The sequence below is a fragment of the Sus scrofa genome, chromosome 1 (assembly GCF_000003025.6).
Source record: "Sus scrofa isolate TJ Tabasco breed Duroc chromosome 1, Sscrofa11.1, whole genome shotgun sequence".
NCBI classification, from domain to species: Eukaryota; Metazoa; Chordata; class Mammalia; order Artiodactyla; family Suidae; genus Sus; species Sus scrofa.
The window spans coordinates 117,274,457-117,294,072 of NC_010443.5; the positions used below are offsets into that span (position 1 = coordinate 117,274,457).

Here is a 19,616-nt window from a genome sequence, read left to right on the forward strand (position 1 = left end):
GTCCCAGAAAGATACTATGACTTCAGTATCTTTTGATACATGGATCCCAATCCTAAGGATAGGATTTTTGGGATCGATGGTCACATCCAATGAAATAAAACAAACTCCAATCATCTAAAATTATTGTGAAATAGCTAATTATATTAACCACAGAGTCCCATTTTTATTTTTGTGATAAATTCATCTCTTTGTGATAATAACTAGTTAGTACTGAATGTCAATGGATTAAAAGTGCTTTACTTCACTGAAATTATTTTACTGTGCCCACAAAAGCTCATATTTCCTCAGTGACTGGTGGGGCCTAATTCTTTTCTTCTTGCTTCAAAGAGTCCCAGTTCAGCTTCCTTCTACTCTCTCAGTGCTTCTGTGGTAGGGGCCCTCCCAGAACAAAGGGAAGGGAAGGCAATGTACACAATCAGCATCTGTGCAGGCATTCCAAACTTTGTAGCAGTATGACATAATCTGTACCCATGTGCAACTTTGTAGCATAAAACATCCACCCAGAATTTACAGAATGTATGTTACCTTATAAGGGGTACAAAGGGAGGGAAGTGCAAAAGAAAAAAATAATGGAGGGTCTATAAGACAGCGCCCCACTTCATTCAGGGCTTGGCCTCTGGATGTGAATCCATTGAGCCAGTGCTGTCTCAAATAAACGCTACTTCCTGGCAAAAAGCCTCAGTGTCCTGTCTCTCTGCAGGAGAATCCTGCAACATTTCCATGTCTCTTCCTTACATAACCTGCTACCTGAGTACTCTGTCAGTGAATTCCAGTTACTTTTGTAATACATGCAGTTATGATCATATGTTACTAAATATATTAATTAAATGAGATTATTCAATTCTCACATGATCTTGCTTCCACTTCAGAGTTCCAGGAATAGCATGTGACACTTTCTAAAACACTATCCCTAATGACTCTATTTCATTCTTTTCTTGGCTGTCACCCAAAACACAGCTAGTCAAGAAAAGACTTAGGGAATTTTTAGAATAATTCTCTTGCAAAATTCACTGCAGTTTTCCCCATATAAGGAAAGTGGAATCGGCTACTACTCAGAAAGTTCCCGTAAGTTATTTTTAGTTATTATCTTTAAAAGTGGGAGGTTACTTTAGTCTAACTAGTCAAAATATTTCATGGCAGATAAAAATACTTTAATATAGTTGGGGCTGACAACTGGTATAATAGCCTTCATTGGCTCCATATTTTCTACTAAAAAAGTTTAGCCACTTGTCTGTTTTCTAAGACTCTTCACCATGTGGGTCAAACCTTCCAACTGTAATTCCATTAGCTCTCTATGAATTCTATGCTCTTTCTTCAGTGAGACCTCTCAAGCTAGCACTGCTGAGTCACAGAATGGTGGAGGATGACAAAAATTCTCTCTTTACCAAACTCTATCCTAGTTCCTCCAAGACTGCTTCTCAACAGGGCCTCAACCTTGGCCTATAAAGACTTGAACAAAACAGTAGCAAAATTTCTAACAGCTCAAAGCCATACCCCTAGGATGATCCTACATGCCCTTAAAGTACCTGTCTGAGAAAAGTCAAGACTGATAAAAAATTTACCATTTGTTCCAGCCAACACGTGTAGATAGGGCACTGTCTCCCAGCCTCTGCTGGGCGGGGAGGGGTACCAGCCTAACTCCAATAAGCATCAGTTAGCAAATCCAGAGCAGCTTTCCATAGACCAAGCCCCTCTTCCTGCTTTTTGCAATGTTTCTCTTCCCTGACTCTACAGAGCTCCTGCTTGCACCTTCCCGCTTCCCACATTCTCCCTCTAAAGTGCCCAGTGACCTCTGTACAAATCGAAGTTGAGTCTGGTTCATTCTGGACTCTTCCCCACTGCAATAGTTTATTACTGATTAACTAGTAACTGGCTTTGTTTATTTTTGACAAAGGCTCCCCTATAGGGTCGGTCACCCAACCAATATCTGACATTGAGTGAGTGGGAAGTAAACCTTTGTGTTAAATCATACGGTTTCCAGGTTTACTTATTGTCTCAGCATAAACTATCCTACTAGAGTTAATAAAGCTGCTGTCTCCCACAAGAAGCCCTTTCCTAATCCACCTGTCAGTGAACCAGGCTTAGACTTTTCCAAGAGCCAGAGCCTATGACAGGGTCAGGCTTAAGCCTTCCATTCATAAAGATCTTAAATTTAGACTTCTTGTATTAATGCAAGTGAAGTAATCTTCCCTGGGGTTTGTGTCTGTGGTTAAACTCAGTAGCATGTTAAATATATACATTTTTATAAGCCGAATCATATCCCCTCAAAATGACTAGTTGAGACTAACTCCAAATATCTCAGAATATGACAATTATTTGGAGGCAGAGTCTTTAAAAAGTGAGTTAGGTAAAAGGCCATTAGTGTTAGCTCTAACCAAATATTACTGTTGTTTTTATGAGAAAAGAAAATTTAGACACACAGAAACACCAGGGGTGTGGACACAGACCATGTGAGGACACAGACCATGTGAGAATACAGTAAGAAGACAGCCATCTGCAAAAAGCCAAGAGACAGGTCTCCAGAGAAACCAAACTTGCTGATACCTTGATCTTGGATTTTATAGTTTCCAGAACGGTGAGAAAATTAATTGCTACTGTTTATGCCATCGTTCTGTGGTATTTTATTCATGGCAGCCCTAGCCAATTAGTACATCTTAAATATTATACTCTTTCAATGAGTTTTGGCATTTCCTTATTTTTTAGCATTATGTAATACATATCCTTTTTAACCTCTGAGGTAATTTGATTATAGCATTTGACTTTTTTTATAGTTGTTTACAGGTTTGGCCGTCTCGTTATAAGTTTTTTGTGTTTATTCATGACTACATCAATGAATAAAGTGGCGAATAAAGTATGCAAGTCTGCCAATGAGGAAGTAGTGTCATATAAACAGCCGAGACCTCTGCCATCATTCATGGAGCCAGGCTTATCCTTGGGGCCATCTGTAGGTCTGTGCCCTACATCCCTACATTTTTCCTATAGCTACCTTGATTTAAAATTTCCAAATATCCACTGTTTCTTAAATGGTTCAAAAGATTTGGTTGAACTTCTCAACCTAGGAACAGAGAGCTCTTTAAAACCTGGACCCATCTTCATTCTCCCAACCTTCCCTGCTGCTTCTCCCAGAACAGATTTTTTTTTTTCCCCCAGAGGATTGTTTCTCCCTGCTTTTCAAATTTTAACTTCACCTTTTTAGGCTGAATGAGCCTCATTTTTCCCAGGAAACCTCTGTCTATTTCGGCTCTCATTAGTTTTCCTTCTGCCCAACTGTGGATATCACAGTGCCTGAGACTGAATTGTATCCCTCTTCATGCCATCTTCCAATTAGGTCATGTCATGTGGGCTTAATTATTATTTTTGTATATATTTTTTAAGATTTGAAGGGCAGAGACAGCACCTTTTCTTTCTTGTATTTCCCTTGAACATTTTAGCAATGTAGTAAGCACTGTGCAAGCCTTTTTAGACATTAACATAACATTATGTTTTCAGACATTAAAAAGCTTCATTAAAAGGAGGAAGAAGTCTTAAGCTCAAAATCAATTTTTCAACTAAGAAAATGAAATTCATAAAAATCAAGGGAACTGCTCAGACTCACCCTACAATTAGGGCTCAGTTTTCATTACTTCAATTCCAATATACTTTTCATTGCACTATAATGTACTATTGCTAAAAAATACTTGCAGTTTGAGTATGAAATTTCAAGATGTTATTTTCAGCTACAAAGCTGAAATGGAAAGTAATTTGGCCACCATAGCAGTCTCATCAATTACAAATGACTGAGTCATTAGTGTGAATAATTAATATATTTGTTTAAGATGATAAATCTGTAGTTAAGAAACAGGAAAGGCAAAAAAGTCCTGTTTGACAAACCTGAAACAGCCTACTTGTATTAGAATTAGAAAATTAAATTGGAGTAGTGGTCAGACAAGACTGATGCTACAAAACAACAGCATTTTTCAGATTCTGTGCAGGAAAATAATAACATGCCACAGTCCTAGGAAAGAAAGGATTTGTTCCATTCAACCTACCTTTGCAAATCTTCTCATTAAGTGAGATAATGCTTCAGGATTGGGGCATTCCAGTTTCTTAATAATCTCAAAGCTCTGATTAAGCTGAGCAAAGACATCAACCACAGAGCAAGAAAAGAGTGCATGATCAGACGTCTGCTGGAACTGTGGGGAGAGAAGGTGAAACCATCCCAGTAAGTGTATTAGAGGGACTGAATGGAAAGAATCTTCATTATGTAACAAAAAGCACTGAATCTCCTATATCATGTACCTTCATATCATGTATTTCTCAGTAATAAAATACCCATTTTAAAATAATTTATCTCCTTTTCTGGAAAGTATAGTAAAACTAGTATCATGAGGTAGGTTGCTATTAATTGGTTTCTCCGTTACTGAACTGAGGGACCAGTTCTTTCAATTTCTCATTTCCCACAGGAATTAGGATGGTTTAGCAAGTCAATTGTGACTTAAGACAACTGAGTTGCTTCAGAGGAATTGGGAGGCTGTCTGTTTCCAATCTTGGAATCCTGGAAAATTTCCAGGACAACAAGGGAGCTTTGTACAAGCCCACTGGAACTTGTAGAATCAGACAAATTCAAGGAATAAAGAATCTTCGGGCAAAAGGGTGATTGATTTTTTTTTTTTAAAGCAGTTCCCTAGGGTTCTTATCAACCTCTACATTGTGTTTTAATTTTATTTTGGTAATTAGAGGATTAAAATAAACCTTGATTAATAGCAATGAGCCTAACAATTCCCATTAGCTTAAAAGTGAACAGTGTGAATGAATCTTGACAATAAGCAATCTGAAAGCCATTTAAACTCACTCCATCTTTTTTGTCTCTTCCCAGGGCTCCATGAAGGAACTCCATTGACACATCTTCATTCTCATCTAGCCACTGCAGGACAAAAGGTTCAAACCACCTGAAAAAATTAATAGTATTGCATACTATAAAAGATGTCATTTGTACATAATTAACAGTGGATACTGCTCTTTTCTTATCTGAGAGTGATTCAAGACCAAAAATCTCTTTTCATTCTCTTTTTCCAGTGCTGCTTCCTTGGAGACCTTTAGCTTCACATCCTCTTCTCTTTCACCTGCAGCTTCTATCTTTTTCATGGCCCTTCCCATGCTGCTGCAAATATGTTTAGTTCCCAATTTCCACTCTATATTTCCCTTTATAATTCAAAATCCTATAAAATGTAGATCCTGTGTACTATGTCCCCTCTTGTGTCATTCTCTAATTTCTCAGTGCTTTACCATCTGGCTTTCATCTACACCGACTCGTCTCCTATAACTGATTCTGGGTGCTCTAGCTTTTTACAATGTGCCATCCATCTGCAATTGGGTTTTATGAATGGTCTAATTTTCAAAGTTATTATTTTTTTTTTCCAAAAGGAGATAGAATTGTCTATCACCATTTATTCAGAAGCATCATCCTTTCCTCCTCTGCTTTGAATCAGCATCTTTGGTGCAAATCAAGTAACAGCAATGTGTAGATTTGTCTCCAGACTATTTTGCTTCATTGGTCTATTTATACAAAAGAGCATAACACAATACTCTTTTAAAAACTGTAATTTCTGAATAAGTCTTGATAACTGATAGTGCATTTCTCCAGGTTTTTTTTTTACTTCCTCTTTAAAACTGCCTTGGCTATTCTTGGCCCTTTGCATTTCCATATACTACATTTTTTGAATGAACTTGTCAATTTGCACAAATTTAGCTGCTGGACTTTTTAAAGGACTGTGTAGAATCTGTAAGTCAATATGGGGAGAACCATTATCTTTATAATCATGAATCTTTTTAGGAATACTCTTATCTACTTCATCTTAAGGAATTCTCTCAGTAATATCTTATAGTTGCTGGAACAGAGGGCATAGTCATCTTTCATCATGTGTTTATCATGGTTTTAATGTCATTTACATAATATGCAGTTTTCTAATTGTGGCTATCAAAGAATAATTCAATGACCTACCACATTCATTTTTAAAATTCTTTTAGTTTTCCTATAGTTTCTAATGGAGTCTGTAGATGCACGATTATGTCATATGCACATACTGGTAGCAGCAGTATATGCTTTTACAATCATTATACATTTTTATCCTTTTCTAGTTGTATTGTACTGCCTATAATTTCTAGTACAAGGTTAAATAAATGTGAAGTTACCAGCTAGGTCTCATTCTTGATCTCAGGGGAAGTTTTCAAAATTGTATCCATAAGCATAATGTTTGTATAGCTTTTTGAAGGAGTCTGTGTTTTATTAGATTAAGATAGTTCCCTTCTATTTCTAACTTACTAAGTTATTTTTTATAATAAATTGATGTCCTATTTTATTTAGTTACTCTTATGTGTCTTGTTTAATGATTATAGTGATTTTCTTTTCATATTCCAGGAGTAAATTCCCCTTGGTCATGTTACTTTAGCTTTTTTATAAACCACTGAATTCGATTGGCTAATACTTCATTTTAGTTTAATTTTTAAACTGTGTTCAGAGAGAAATCAGCCTATAATTATTATTATTATTATTATTATTATTATTATTATTTTGGCTGCACCCATGGCATGTGGAAGTTCTTGGGCCAGGGATCAAACCTGTACCATAGCCATGACCTGAGCTGCTGCAATGACAACTCCACTTCCTTAACCTGCTATGCCACAAGGGAACCCTCTTGGCCTATAGTTATTGTTTGTCATGTTCTCAATAGGTTTAAGTAATGAGGATATGCTGACCTGGAAAATGATTTAAGAAGTATTCCTGCTTTCTTTGTAACAGTTTTTGTAAAACTGATGATATTCTTTTTTAAACAGTTGGAAGAATTCCATTTGAAGCAATCTGGGATTGGAGTTTTAATTGTGACATGATTTTTAATTAAGGATTAAATTTTTAAAATAGTTATATGCCCATTCAGATTTTATCTCTTTCCCTATGCTAGTTTGATAAGTTTTATTTTTAAAGGAATTTGTACATTTAGTCTCTTAACTCTGCTACCATAAATATTCTCTTATTATTTATCTTTATAGGGTTAGGGTTAGGGTTAGGGTTAGTGATGTTTTCCTGATAATGATGATTGGTGCCATCTCTTCTTTTTGCACTGGCCTTGATAGGCTTTTTTGATTTTTACAGACTTTTCTGTTTGTTTGTTTATTTATTTATTTTTGAGGCCACACCTGAGCATATGGAAGTTCCCAGGTTAGAGGTTGAAGCAGAGCTAAGCTGCAGTCCTACACCACAGCCTACAGCTATGAGTGAGGCCAGAGATCTAAACTGCATCCTCATGGATACTATTCAGATTTGTTTCTGCTACACCACAACAGGAAGTCCTGATTTTTAGGGTCTTTTCAAAAACAAACTTTGGCTTTGTAATTTGTCCTTGAATTTTCTATTTTTTTTATTCCAGATTTATTGTTTTCTTTTTCTAATTTCTTTGACTTAATTGGTTTTTGAACACTTTTTCTGATAACTTTTATTACTGATTTTATACCCTTTTTTCTTTATATAGAATTAGAACCATAAATTTTCCTCTTTCTTGTTTTATCTGTAATCTGCAAGTTTTAACATGCCATATCTTATCACTTAGTTAAAAATATTGTGTGATTCACACTATGATTTCTTTTTAAGCTTACGAATTAAAGCATCTGCTTAATGTCCCTATCTGTGATTTCCTAGTTACCTCCTCGGAGTTGATTTTTGGCTTAATTACACAGTAGCCCAAAAACATGAAGTATATATTTCAATCTATTAAAATGCATTGTACTTTCTTTTTAATCTGGTAGATGGTCTATTTTGGTACATGAACTATGAAAACAATGTGTATTTTATTACTGCTTTTTATAAATTGTAGATAGGTATTTTGAATATGTGTATGTTTGGTCTGATCCTTCAGTTTCTGAAAGAAGTATAATCTCCAAATAGGACTGTAGACTTGATTTTTCCTTTTACATCTGATGAATTTTGGCTTTATATATTTTGCTGACATGACATATGATACATTTAAATTTAGAAATGATATATCTTTTTACTGAATTGCTTCTTTAATCATCCTGAAATAGTCCTCTCTCCAACTATGTCTTAAAGTCTATTTTGTTTAATATTAGTTTAACTGCATATGTTTTCTTTCAATTATAGTTTTTGTCCGTTACTGAACATTTCTAGACCCTTATGTTTTAGGGTGAATAAATTGTAAACAAGATAATTTGGGTTTTAACGTTTTATCTATTAGGAAAATACTTGGGGTTTTTTTTTTGTTTGTTTTGTCTTTAATTTTATTTTAATTTTTTGTACAGAATAAAATACATATATTTAAACACAATTACATTCACACAGATTATTATATCATGGACCTTAAGAAACAGATTAAGTGACTCCCTCTGGAGAAGTGGAATGGAAAATATGCTGAGACAAATAGGAAATTTATTCTATACTTTACCCCATTTTGTATGGCTTTCACCTTTACTATTTAGTATTATCTATTACATTTCAATTTTTCTTTAAAAATTAGCATTATATTATAATTGTGTATATTATGCAACTAAAATTTATAAAGAAGAAAGCCTTATATACCATTAAATATTTTATATAGCATAATAAAAGGAATAACTTAACTGGTAAGAAAAGCAAAAGTAATACACTCTCTGAAAATAAGTAAAATAAAAAATGCATAAATTGGTTAAAAAACAGTGTAACTATATAAATATGTCCTCACAATTTGTTACATCTTATTGATTCTTCAATATAGGCATTACACCATTCTAGGTGATGTGATAAACAAGACATTATAGACCTTACATTGTACCATGGAGAGAAATGGTTATTAATAATACAATTGTAGAACTGTATTATTTAATTGTATAGTGGCATTAATTAATTATAATTATCACAAATACTTTGATGGAGAGGAAATCAGAATCAGATCTAAGAAGACTCCAGCATTCCAAGAATGATGTCAAATGACCCCCTTCATGGTGGATTATGCACTTATTTACTATGAGATATATTTCTTCTTCAGAGATTCCTTGTTTGTGTATCAATTGTAGATTTGTGGTTTGCAGTCATTCTGAAGTTTTGATATAAGAGTCTATATGTATACGAGATTGTTTTAAGTTGTTGTTCTCTTAATTGCAATTTCACCTCCAGTGTCCTGCATTTGTACCCACCTCTTCTCATGATTTCTGATTTTGGTGGTATAATTGTGCATGGATGATTTCGTATCCTTACTGTATATATGCCTTTACTGGTGAGCCTCATCATTTGGGGCATTTTTGTTTCCTGTTGCTGTCTTTTCTTTTCTGCCTAGAGAAGTTCCTTTAGTATTTGTTGTAAGGCTGGTTTAGTGTTGCTGAATTCTCTCAGCTTTTGCTTATCTGAGAAGGTTTTGATTTCTCCTTCAAATCTGAATGAGAGCCTTGCTGGGTAAAGTAATCTTGGTTGGAGGTTTTTTCCTTTCATCACATTAAGTATATCCTGCCACTCCCTTCTGGCCTGCAGAGTTTCTGCTGAAAAATCTGCCGATAACCTTATCAGGGTTCTCTTGTATGTTACTTGTTTCTTTTCCCTAGTTGCTTTCAAGATTTTCTCTTTGTCTTTAATTTTGGTCAGTTTGATTATTATGTGTCTTGGTGTATTCCTCCTTGGGTTTATTTTATATGGTACTCGTTGTGCCTCCTGGATTTGAGTGAGTGGTTCCTTTCCCATGTTAGGGAAGTTTTCAGCTATTATCTCTTGGAATATTTTTTCTGTCCCCTTCCCTCTCTCTTCTCCTTCTGGCACCCCTATAATATGGATGTTGGTGCGTTTAACATTGTCCCAGAGTTCTCTGAGACTCTCTTCATTTGTTTTCAATCTTTTTTCTTTTCTGTTCTGCATTCATAATTTCCACTAATCTGTCCTCCACCTCACTTATTCATTCTTCTGCCTCCTGTATTCTGCTGTTAGCTGCTTCTAGTAAGTTTTTTATTTCAGTTATTGTATTTTGCATCTCTTCTTGTCTCATTTTATATCTTGTATCTCTTTGGTCAGTGTTTCCTGTAAGTTATCCACCTTTGCCTCCAGTTTATTTCCAATGTCTTGCATCATCTTCAGCATCAACAGTCTAAAGTCTTTTTCCTGGAGGCTAAGAATCTCCTCATGGCTTAGCTGATTTTCTTGGGTTTTTCCTTTCTCCCTCATCTGAGTTATAGTTCTCTGTCTTTTCATATTTATAGGTTTTTGTTGTGGTGACATTTTTACAGATAATAGGGTTGTAGCCTCCCTTACTTCTGGTGTCTGCCCCCCTTGTGGCTGAAGTCTGTATGGGGGCTTGCTGTAGGCTTCCTGATGGAAGGGGCTGATGCCTGCCCACTGGTAGGTGGAGCCGATTCTAATCCCTCTGGTGGGTGGGGCTTAGTCTCTGGATGGCATTAGAGGCAGCTGTGTGCCTGAGGGTTCTTTAGGTAGCCTGTTTACTGAAGGGTGGGGCTGTGATCCCACCTGGATTGTTGTTTTCCCTGGGGCTTCTCAGCCTGACTGAGGGTGGGGCCAGATTTTCCCCAAATAGCCACCTCCAGAGAAACGCAGCTGCTGAATATTCCTGAGAGCTTTGCCTTCAATGTCCCTCCCTCACAAAAAGCCACATTCACCCCTGTTTTCCCAGGATGTCCTCCAAGGACTGCAGTCAGGTTTGACCCAGATTCCTATGGAGACCTTGCTCTGCCCTGGGATCCAGTGCATGTGAAAGTCCATGTGCACCTTTTAAGAATGGGGTCTCCGTTTCCCCCAGTCCTGTGGAGCTCCTGTGCACAAGCCTCACTGGCCTTCAACGCCAGATGCTCCAGGGGCTCTTTCTCCTAGTTCCAGATCCCTGCACATGAGGGTTTGATGTGGGGCTCAGAACTCTCATTCCTGTAGGTGAGTCTCTGTGAACTGGTTAGTTTTCGGTCTGTGGCGCTTCCCACCCTGGAGCTATGGGGTTGTTTATATCAGGAAATCGCCCCTCCTACCTCTTAATGTGGCCTCCTCTTTTTCTTCTGGAATAGGGTATCCTTTTTAAGGTCTCTGGTCCATTTGGGTGGAGATTCCTTGGCTTTTAGTTGTGAATTTTGTTGTTTTTAGGAAAAAAGTTGAGCTCCAGTCCTTCTATTCCACCATCTTATTCTTCGCAAAATACTTGTTGACTAAAGTACTCTCATTTAATGACTACACTTAATTTTCTGATATATTAAATTTTAAATTTATCATCTTTCCCCCGCCTCAAATTTCCTACTTGCTCTTTATTCTTTTTCATTCTCTTTTGTTTTTTAAAAACATTTTATTAGAGTATAGTTGATTTACAATGCTGTGCCAATTTCTGCCGCATAGCAAAGTGACTCAGTCCTACATATACACAGATTTTTTTTCTTATATTATTTTCCATCACGGTCTATCCCAACAGACTGTACATAACTGCCAGTGCTATATGGTAGGACTTAATTGCTTATCTATTCTAAATGTAATAGTTTTCATCTACTAAACCCCAACTCCCCTGTTTTGCTTTTTAAGTATTCTTTTTTTGTTCTCCTCCTCTCCTCCATTAATTTATTGATACATAGTATTATATTATGTCTTACAGGGTTACAGTAAATTATAACACACATCCAGGACATTTTAGAAGCCTTTTAAAGTAAGTATTTTACACTTTCCAAACAAGTCAAAGATCTTATAACATATTAACTCAGTGTATCATTCTTCCACATTTTAATGCTGCTGTTGTCTTTATTTCAATCCTATGCATATGTTATTCTACAGATTTTAAAAAATTTTATACAGTTACAATGTTTTTAAATTTATTAAATTGTTCACCTTTTCTAATGATTTTTATTCTTTACTATATTAATGTATTTTTACCTTTAGTCATTTTCCTTCTATCTGAAGCCTGGCTTATAGTGTATTTTTGGTGAAGGTCTGCTGGAAATGAGTTCTCCTAGCTTCTAAGTTATGTAAATCTCTTTATTTTGCTTTATTTTTGAAGAATATGTTTCATACTTGTGGAATTCTAAATTCTTAGTTGCTTTTCTTTAAGCACTTAAGAGAAATTGCATTGTATTCAGTTTTCAGTCACTTCTACTGAATAGTCAGCCAACAGTATCACTACAGCTCTTGAAAGTAAAGTGTCTTCTCTTCCTTGACTTCAGTACATATAAAGATTTTCTTCTTTCTTTTTGATTTTTTCCATGATGTATCTACAGGTATGTTTCCTTGCTTTTATCCTTATTAGGATTTATAGAAATTCTTAAACTGTAGCTTCATGTTTTCTATCAGTTTTGCAAAATCCATATTTAGTATCTTTTCATGCTCTTGTTATAATATTAGTCTTTCTCTATTTGCCTTTTCTGGGGCTCAATTCTTTGTACATTCAACCTTTATAATTTGTCCCATATATCCATTGCTCCATTGTTCTATATTTTGTTTTTTTGTTCCTATGTTTTTATATGAATTTTCTCCAAAACTATCTTCCAGTTAGTTAGCACCACTTGTGCCATTAGGACCATCGATTACATTCCTAATTTTATCTTATTTCATTTCTACAATGTCCACTGTATTCTTCTTATAGGTTCTATTCTTCTGTTGAAATTCTCCCACAATTTGAAGTACACATAAAATTTTATATCTGATAAGGCTTATACCTCTTTTTCTCTTTGTTTCTAGACATTTAGTCCTATTGCCTAGCAGTCTTCAATCTTTTGTTAAATATTAAGAGTTTGCTATTAAAAAAAACAAAACAAAACAACAACAAAAAAAACCCCAAAAAAACCAGGACCTTTGGCTGATCATTTCTTCCTGAGTGGATCTAAGTTTCTCCTTGTAGGCAGAATACAGGGAATTCACCACGATCTAGAAAAGGCTGAGTTTTAGGCTGGCTACTTCCAGTTGGCCCTTATTTTTAGGACAGCCATTCAGGGATCCCACCTGAAACCCTGGGTGTTTATAGTGCTTCTTCTTTCTTAGGAAGCTTTGCCTTCTGATTTTGTCTTCCTAGAACCATAAGACTGCTGAACTGTCTACTTAGTTTTTAATCTCTTAGTGCCTGCTTTCTATTTGCTTATTTCCACCTCACTCTCCACACAGGAGCAGATCAGAAATCAGAGAATACCTCAAGAAGAAACTGCATCCTTGTTCTAGGATCTTGAACCCACAAATCCAAGCAATTTCATGGCCCTGAATTCCAATGTTTGTTTCTCTAGCCCAGGAAGATCACTGTAGACTCTGGGTTACTGCTCTCTCTTTGACCACCATGATTTGTATGGCAAATTAGTAAATGCAGGTAGGTGGGGAAGATTGGGGAGAAATCGCAGCAAATACAGTGTTCATCACAATGCATTTTTCTCAGGGAACTTAATGTCTCAATTCCTGGTTGTCTTAATTGCTCTCAGATGCTGTTTAATTTTATTCAACTTTTATAGTTGGTTTACAGTGAGAAGGTTAGTTGATGTATCTTAATTAGTCTAGAGAGAGCCAGAATCAGAAGTCTCTGGCAAATAGCTCCCCTTTTTTTTATTTCCTTATTTCCAGTCAATGATACACACCAATGCTTAGGGCCGTGTACTTCATATTTAACTATTCTTTCATTCTTTTGTCCTTATGTGTACTTAGTTGACAAATTCTATAAATTCCATATTTGAAATTTCTTTCCCACATGTCTTCATCCTTTATGTTTTTACTACAATTACTCTATTACTTGTATAAACTTTTAACTTCTCCCACTGTCCCAATCTATCTTATAAACTTCTAAGAGAAAAAGTTATTTAAATGGGAAATTCTAATCTCATCATTACATTACTCACTGCCTTCTAAATCTCTTCCCTATTACCCATTCTTTGTTTCTTCCAACCCCACAATGCCTAATGAAAGCAGTAAAAGCTTCACAGTATTTATGTAATCTAGTTCAAATGCACATTCTCTACATTACTTTCTACTCATCTTATACCCTATGACTCCACTGGAATGGCACTATTTCCCTGGATCATAGCCCATATATTCCTTTCTTCAAATTATGCTCATAAATTTCCTTTCCTTTTCCTGCCATAACCTGATCAAACTTTCAAAGTCTATAGCAAATACTATGCCATCCATAAATACTCTGTAGAATCTCCTAAAGAAGGGTAATATCTCTCTTCTGTAAGACCCTGTTGCACTTTGCTTATATTACCTGAATTAGTAATTATTTCATTTTGCCTTGCTTTATCATGATTTTTGTACTTATCAATATCTCCTTGAGTATAAGCTTTCTTCAGGGTGAGATCTTTATTTTATTCATCCTTGTCCTATAACACTTGGCATTGTGCCTAGAATATGGAAGATCCCCTGAACAGAATGATAAATATCAAATGCAGGGTATTATAAATCTGATTAAGTGATTATAAATGTATCAATGATTATAAAAATTTATGAAAGTATTATCTGTTTAATAATGACTTCGATTTTAAAAATATTAAGTTCTAAGACATTTCTCAGTTTGAAATAAAGAGAAATCTGGATTATACAGATCAATATGCAAGCACCTGTCGTTTTCCCAACAAAATCTGAGTTTAAGCTATTTTATAGGAAATAATCTCATCATGTGTACTATTATATATCAAGTATTATGTATTTCTTTCTCTTTGAGTTGAATATCCAAGTAAGGCATACTTGGAAAATGAAACACAATTCAATATATTGTTCCCAAAGACATGCAAATCACTTAATGTTAATTTTATAATATAAATGTCTGCATTCAAGTGAACATTATGTGAAGAGATTTTAGGACTGCATAATTCAGGAGTAATTTTATAGGACTACGAATTGAGAATAAACTTTGGGGTGAAAATCACTACTTACAAGGAGTATTCAGGAACGGCATCCTTGAAGGCAGGAAGTTCTCGCACATATTCATTATAAAACCATTTCACTTTGAAATGCAAATTCATATAATCGGTGCTCTTGCATAACCGCTGCTTTTCATGTTCTATAACAGATAAAATCAAACATTTAATAAAGTTTGGTTTGCCAACAATGATGTGTTCCAATCTACTTTTGTTATTAGGATTTCAAAAAGGAAGAAAATAGCGTCTCTGAGGTAAAGGCAAAGTGAATTGCTAAAGAAAGACCCGAAACTTTACAAAATGCAAAAATCATCTGTTTGGTCCTATGCAGAATAGGTCAGGCAGTAAGAGAAATAATCTGAATGCTCTAATGTGCCTTCCTGAAAAAGATAAGAATTCTGGTGAGTTAAAGAGTGATCAAGTACCAACATTTTTCTATTTATCTGTAAGCTTTCATATTTTGACTACTTTCAGCCTGATGCAATGTGCCAGAAAGAATTAAAATGTGTAGGCATGTATAAAACATGAATCAAACTAGGAGGCATAATCCATGATTAATACCAGAAATGTGAATGAGTAGATCACATTTCTGGCCTGGACTTTTAATACTTAAAGAATTAAGGAGAGGAAATATATCTAACTTCTAAGCCAGCTGATTTCTTCCCCACCTTTTAAGTTCAACTAAAGCTATTTGTACCCTGTGACCTTTTTTTTGACATTTCTTTTGCAGGATTTTCTAATATGTGACTTTGTTTCTCTCTTGCTCCAAAAGTAAAACTGTTATTTAGATCTGGACATATAGTACTAGGAAATACAGACAAAAATAATGTTACTGAACACATTCATCGCTGCTCAATATTAATATCTTGGCCAAATCTGGCTATAAGAATAGACATAACCAAACCCCAAATATCTCTAACTATATGCAGGTTGAAAATGTCCTTTGACAAGTTCTGGCTAAGGTCTGTGAACCTCCTTCAATCTAAGGGCTTTGATTCATAGTAGGAATATCCTTTACATTCCAGGCTGAAAACACTAACTGAAGCAATCTGATTGTTAGAAAGTAACTGAGGGCACCTCTGCTCTTCAAAACCTGAGTATAGAGGTTAAATCTCAGTAATAAACACAAGCGGTAACAACCCCAAAACAAACTTTCAAATTATCTAAATAACGATTAATTCAAGACAACTTGTAGAACCAAGAGAGAGTGTGAGCACATACATATACATCTATATATGTATATATATAGAAATGAAAGTAGAATATACCTGTAACAAAAGTAATATACTGTAACTATAGACCAAAGTCCCATGCAAAATTACCAACTAGGTAATGTTTTATTTATAAAATTCTTCCAAATTCATTTCACCCTCTCCCCTCGTCAATGGTGGTTCTCCCCTATCCTTCTCCCTTCAGATGATAGTATCCCTCCATGCCTTAAGAAAAACCATTTATTTGATAAACTTATACATAGGAGTTGAAGGCACTCCTACTCTGAAATCCAGATAGGGAAAGACCCTCATCCTAGGCATCCTAGGACCCATACTTAGAGTGAGATCTACTTATCATAAATACATCTGAAATTAAATAGTGTATGGCTCCCTCTGTCCTTTGGGATCCTACTCTTGGTACTGGCCCAGAGGCAGCCAGAACTCTCAATATTTGCCTTCGTGACTAAAACCACTTATTCCTGTTATTAACACCTTCTAAGCCGCATAAATGCATTGACGTATCTTTTGTTCTCTATCCTAGAAACCAAAGGTGACTGTCCAAATGCTTATCAAAGTTTGCAGATTGCCACTGCTGACCACAGAAACAGACACAGCTTTGTAGTATGGAAAGGAATTTGAGCTATGGAAGGCTTTAGGTAAGAGAAAGGGTAAATTAATTCACTCACCAGGTTCTTCTTCTGGATAGCATAAATGCAATAGATTATTGCATAGCAAAGTATAAATAAGCACCCATTTTTTTGTTCCAATTCATGCATGTGAAAGCACTCATTAATTAATGCAGATTGCAAAACAGGTGGAAAATATTTTGAATATTAGATGATTTATATTACTTTCAAAGTTTACGTATGCATGGTTTCTACATATATACATGAAGCCTGATACTGATTCTTTGCCAACTAGATGGCTATTGAATTCTAGAACTGTCAGTATTTTTATTTTTGAAATTTAGACTTATGAGATTTAACTCATTAAATTTTGGCTTTATTCAAGTTATTTGCATAAAAGTTTATACAAAGTAATAACTTTCATTTGCCTTCATTTTAATAAATACTTTTGAATATTTTAGAAGGAAATAACTTTCTGAGAACTACATTTGAACTAAATCTGAAAGCATACATGAAAATAATTTAAAACTTTAATTTTTGTATTTAGTTTATTTTAAATCATGCTTTTATAAAATATATATTCAAATCATGTTTGTTTTGAATAAAATACCATTTATATTTAGATCCTTTATATTTTAAGAATGTATGTAGGGAGAGAAAGCATTAAAAAATTGGTAGACTAGACGCGGCTCGGATCCCATGTTGCTGTGGCTCTGGCGTAGGCTGGTGGCTACAGCTCCAATTGGACCCCTAGCCTGGGAACCTCCATATGCCACGGGAGCGGCCCTAGAAAAGACAAAAAAAAAAAAAAGAAAAAAAAAATTGGTAGACTAGGAAGACCCTAAGCTGACAACTATTTACAGAACAATTATTTATGAAAAAGACCAAAATGTACTAGAAAAGACCTTCTATAACTAAAGATATAAAGAAGCAACCAGAGCAAGAAGGGTGGGAGGGACAGAATTGAGGTCTAATCAAGACCATACCCCTGGGTGGGTGACCCACAAACAAGAGAATAATTACATTTCACAGGTTCTCCCTAAAGTGCAAGGGTCTGAGCCCCACATCAGGCTCCCCAGTTTTGGGATGCTGAGCCTCAGGAATATTTGTTTTTGAAGGCTAGTGGGGCTTACTTTTAGGAAACCCAAAGGGCTGTGGGAAATAGCGATTCCACTCTTAAAGGGATTACACAAAATTTTACACACTTTGGGACCCAGGGCAGAAATAGTAATTTGAAAGGAGCTTGGGTCAGACCACTTGCTGATCTTAGTGAAATCTCCTAGAGAGGCAGAGGGCAACTGAAGCTCACCCTGGTGACAGTCATTTTGGGGAGTTCATCCTACTATGTGGACATTGGTGTTGGCAAGCCTCATTTTGGAATCCTCCCTCTAGCTTATTAGCCTGGGGATCCACCCCTGCCCATCCACTAGTCTGAAGGCATTAATGCTTAGATGCCTCAGGCCAAGCAACAAACTGGGCAGAGGCACAGTCACATCTACCAACAGAAAGACTGCCTTAAGAGCCCCTTAGCCCACAGCAATCCCTAGACACTGCCCCGCCCACCAAAGGGCTCATGACCCAGCCCCACATACCAGTGTGCAGACACTAGATCAAGGTCTCTGGCTTGAAAACTTCCCTAACCTAGGGAAAGAAACAAACCTCCAACTGCAGAAAGCACTGAGAGTCCCACACAGAATCTACACAAAGAGGACCACATCAAGACAGATTGTAATTAAAATAGCAAAAATTGAAGATAAAGAGAGAATATTAAAAGTAGCAAGGGAAAAGAGACAAGGGATCTTCCGTAAAGCAATCGGCTGATTTTTCTGGAGAAACTGTGCAGGTCAGAAGGGTGGCATGTTATAATTAAAGTGATGAAATGGAAAAACCTACAACCAAGGATATTCTTCCAGGCAAGGCTTTCATTAAGATTTGAAGAAGTCAAAAGTTTTATAGAAAAGCAAAAGCTAAAAGAGTTCAGCTTATACAAGAACTGTTAAGTGAAAAAGTTAAATGTTCTAGAAGTGAAAAAGACTACAGTGAGAAACATGAAAATTATGAAAAGAAAAAGCTCCTCAGTAAAGACAAATATATAGCAAAGGTAGTAAATGTAGGAAAGTTAGAACACTTTAAAATTAAGGTTAAACGACTGTAAAATCATCTGTATCCAAAATAATTAGTAAAGGGAAACTTCACACCTTCATGTAAAATAATGAAATTAGAACTTTTTTCTCATACCAAATACAAAAAAAAAAAAAAAAAAAAAATCACTCAAAATGGATTAAAGACCTAAATGTAAGACTGGAAAACATAAAACTTTTAGAAGAAAACATTAGCAGAACATCGTATGACATAAATCTTAATAATTTTTTTGAATTTTTTCTTCTAAGGTAATGAGAACAAAAGCAGAAATAAATAAATTAAACTTAAAGGTTTTTACACAGCAAAGGAAACCAACAACAAAATGAAAAGGCAACCTACTGAATGGGAAAAAATATTTGCAAATGGTATGACCCATAGGGGTTGATAACCAAAATATATAAACAGCTCATATAACTCAAAAAAATTCCTAACAATGGTATTAAAAAATGGGCTGCAGACATGAATAAACATTTTTAAATAACACAGAGATAGCCAAAAGGCACATGAAAAGATACTCAACATCACTAATCACCAGGGAAATGCAAATCAAAACCACAATGAGATACCATCTTACATCTGTCAAAATGCCTGTCATCAAAAAGAGCACAAATAATAAATGTTGTCAGGGATGTGGAGAAAAGGGAGCCCTAGTACACCGTTTCTGGGCATGTAAATTGGCTTAGCTACTGTGGAAACAGTATGGAGGTTCCTTGAAAAACAAAAAATAGAATATGATCCAGAAATTCCACTCCTGGATATACATCTAAAGAAAATGAAAATAGTAGCTTGAAAAGATACATGCACCCGAGTGTTATAGCAG

At 35.5% G+C, this 19,616-nt stretch overlaps 1 protein-coding gene across 10 annotated transcripts in view; it reads right to left on the bottom strand.

The window, feature by feature from the left end:
- The window catches only part of UNC13C (unc-13 homolog C), a 602,011-nt gene that overhangs the window by 111,342 nt on the left and 471,053 nt on the right, over nt 1-19,616 (bottom strand). For all 10 annotated transcript variants that reach the window (XM_021095034.1, XM_021095054.1, XM_021095023.1 and 7 more), the window contains 3 exons: nt 14,834-14,960; nt 4,832-4,928; nt 4,029-4,172 (listed from right to left, as the gene is read on the bottom strand). In XM_021095034.1, the coding sequence (XP_020950693.1) occupies nt 4,029-4,172; nt 4,832-4,928; nt 14,834-14,960 (368 nt within the window). The remainder of the gene's footprint in view (nt 1-4,028; nt 4,173-4,831; nt 4,929-14,833; nt 14,961-19,616) is intronic.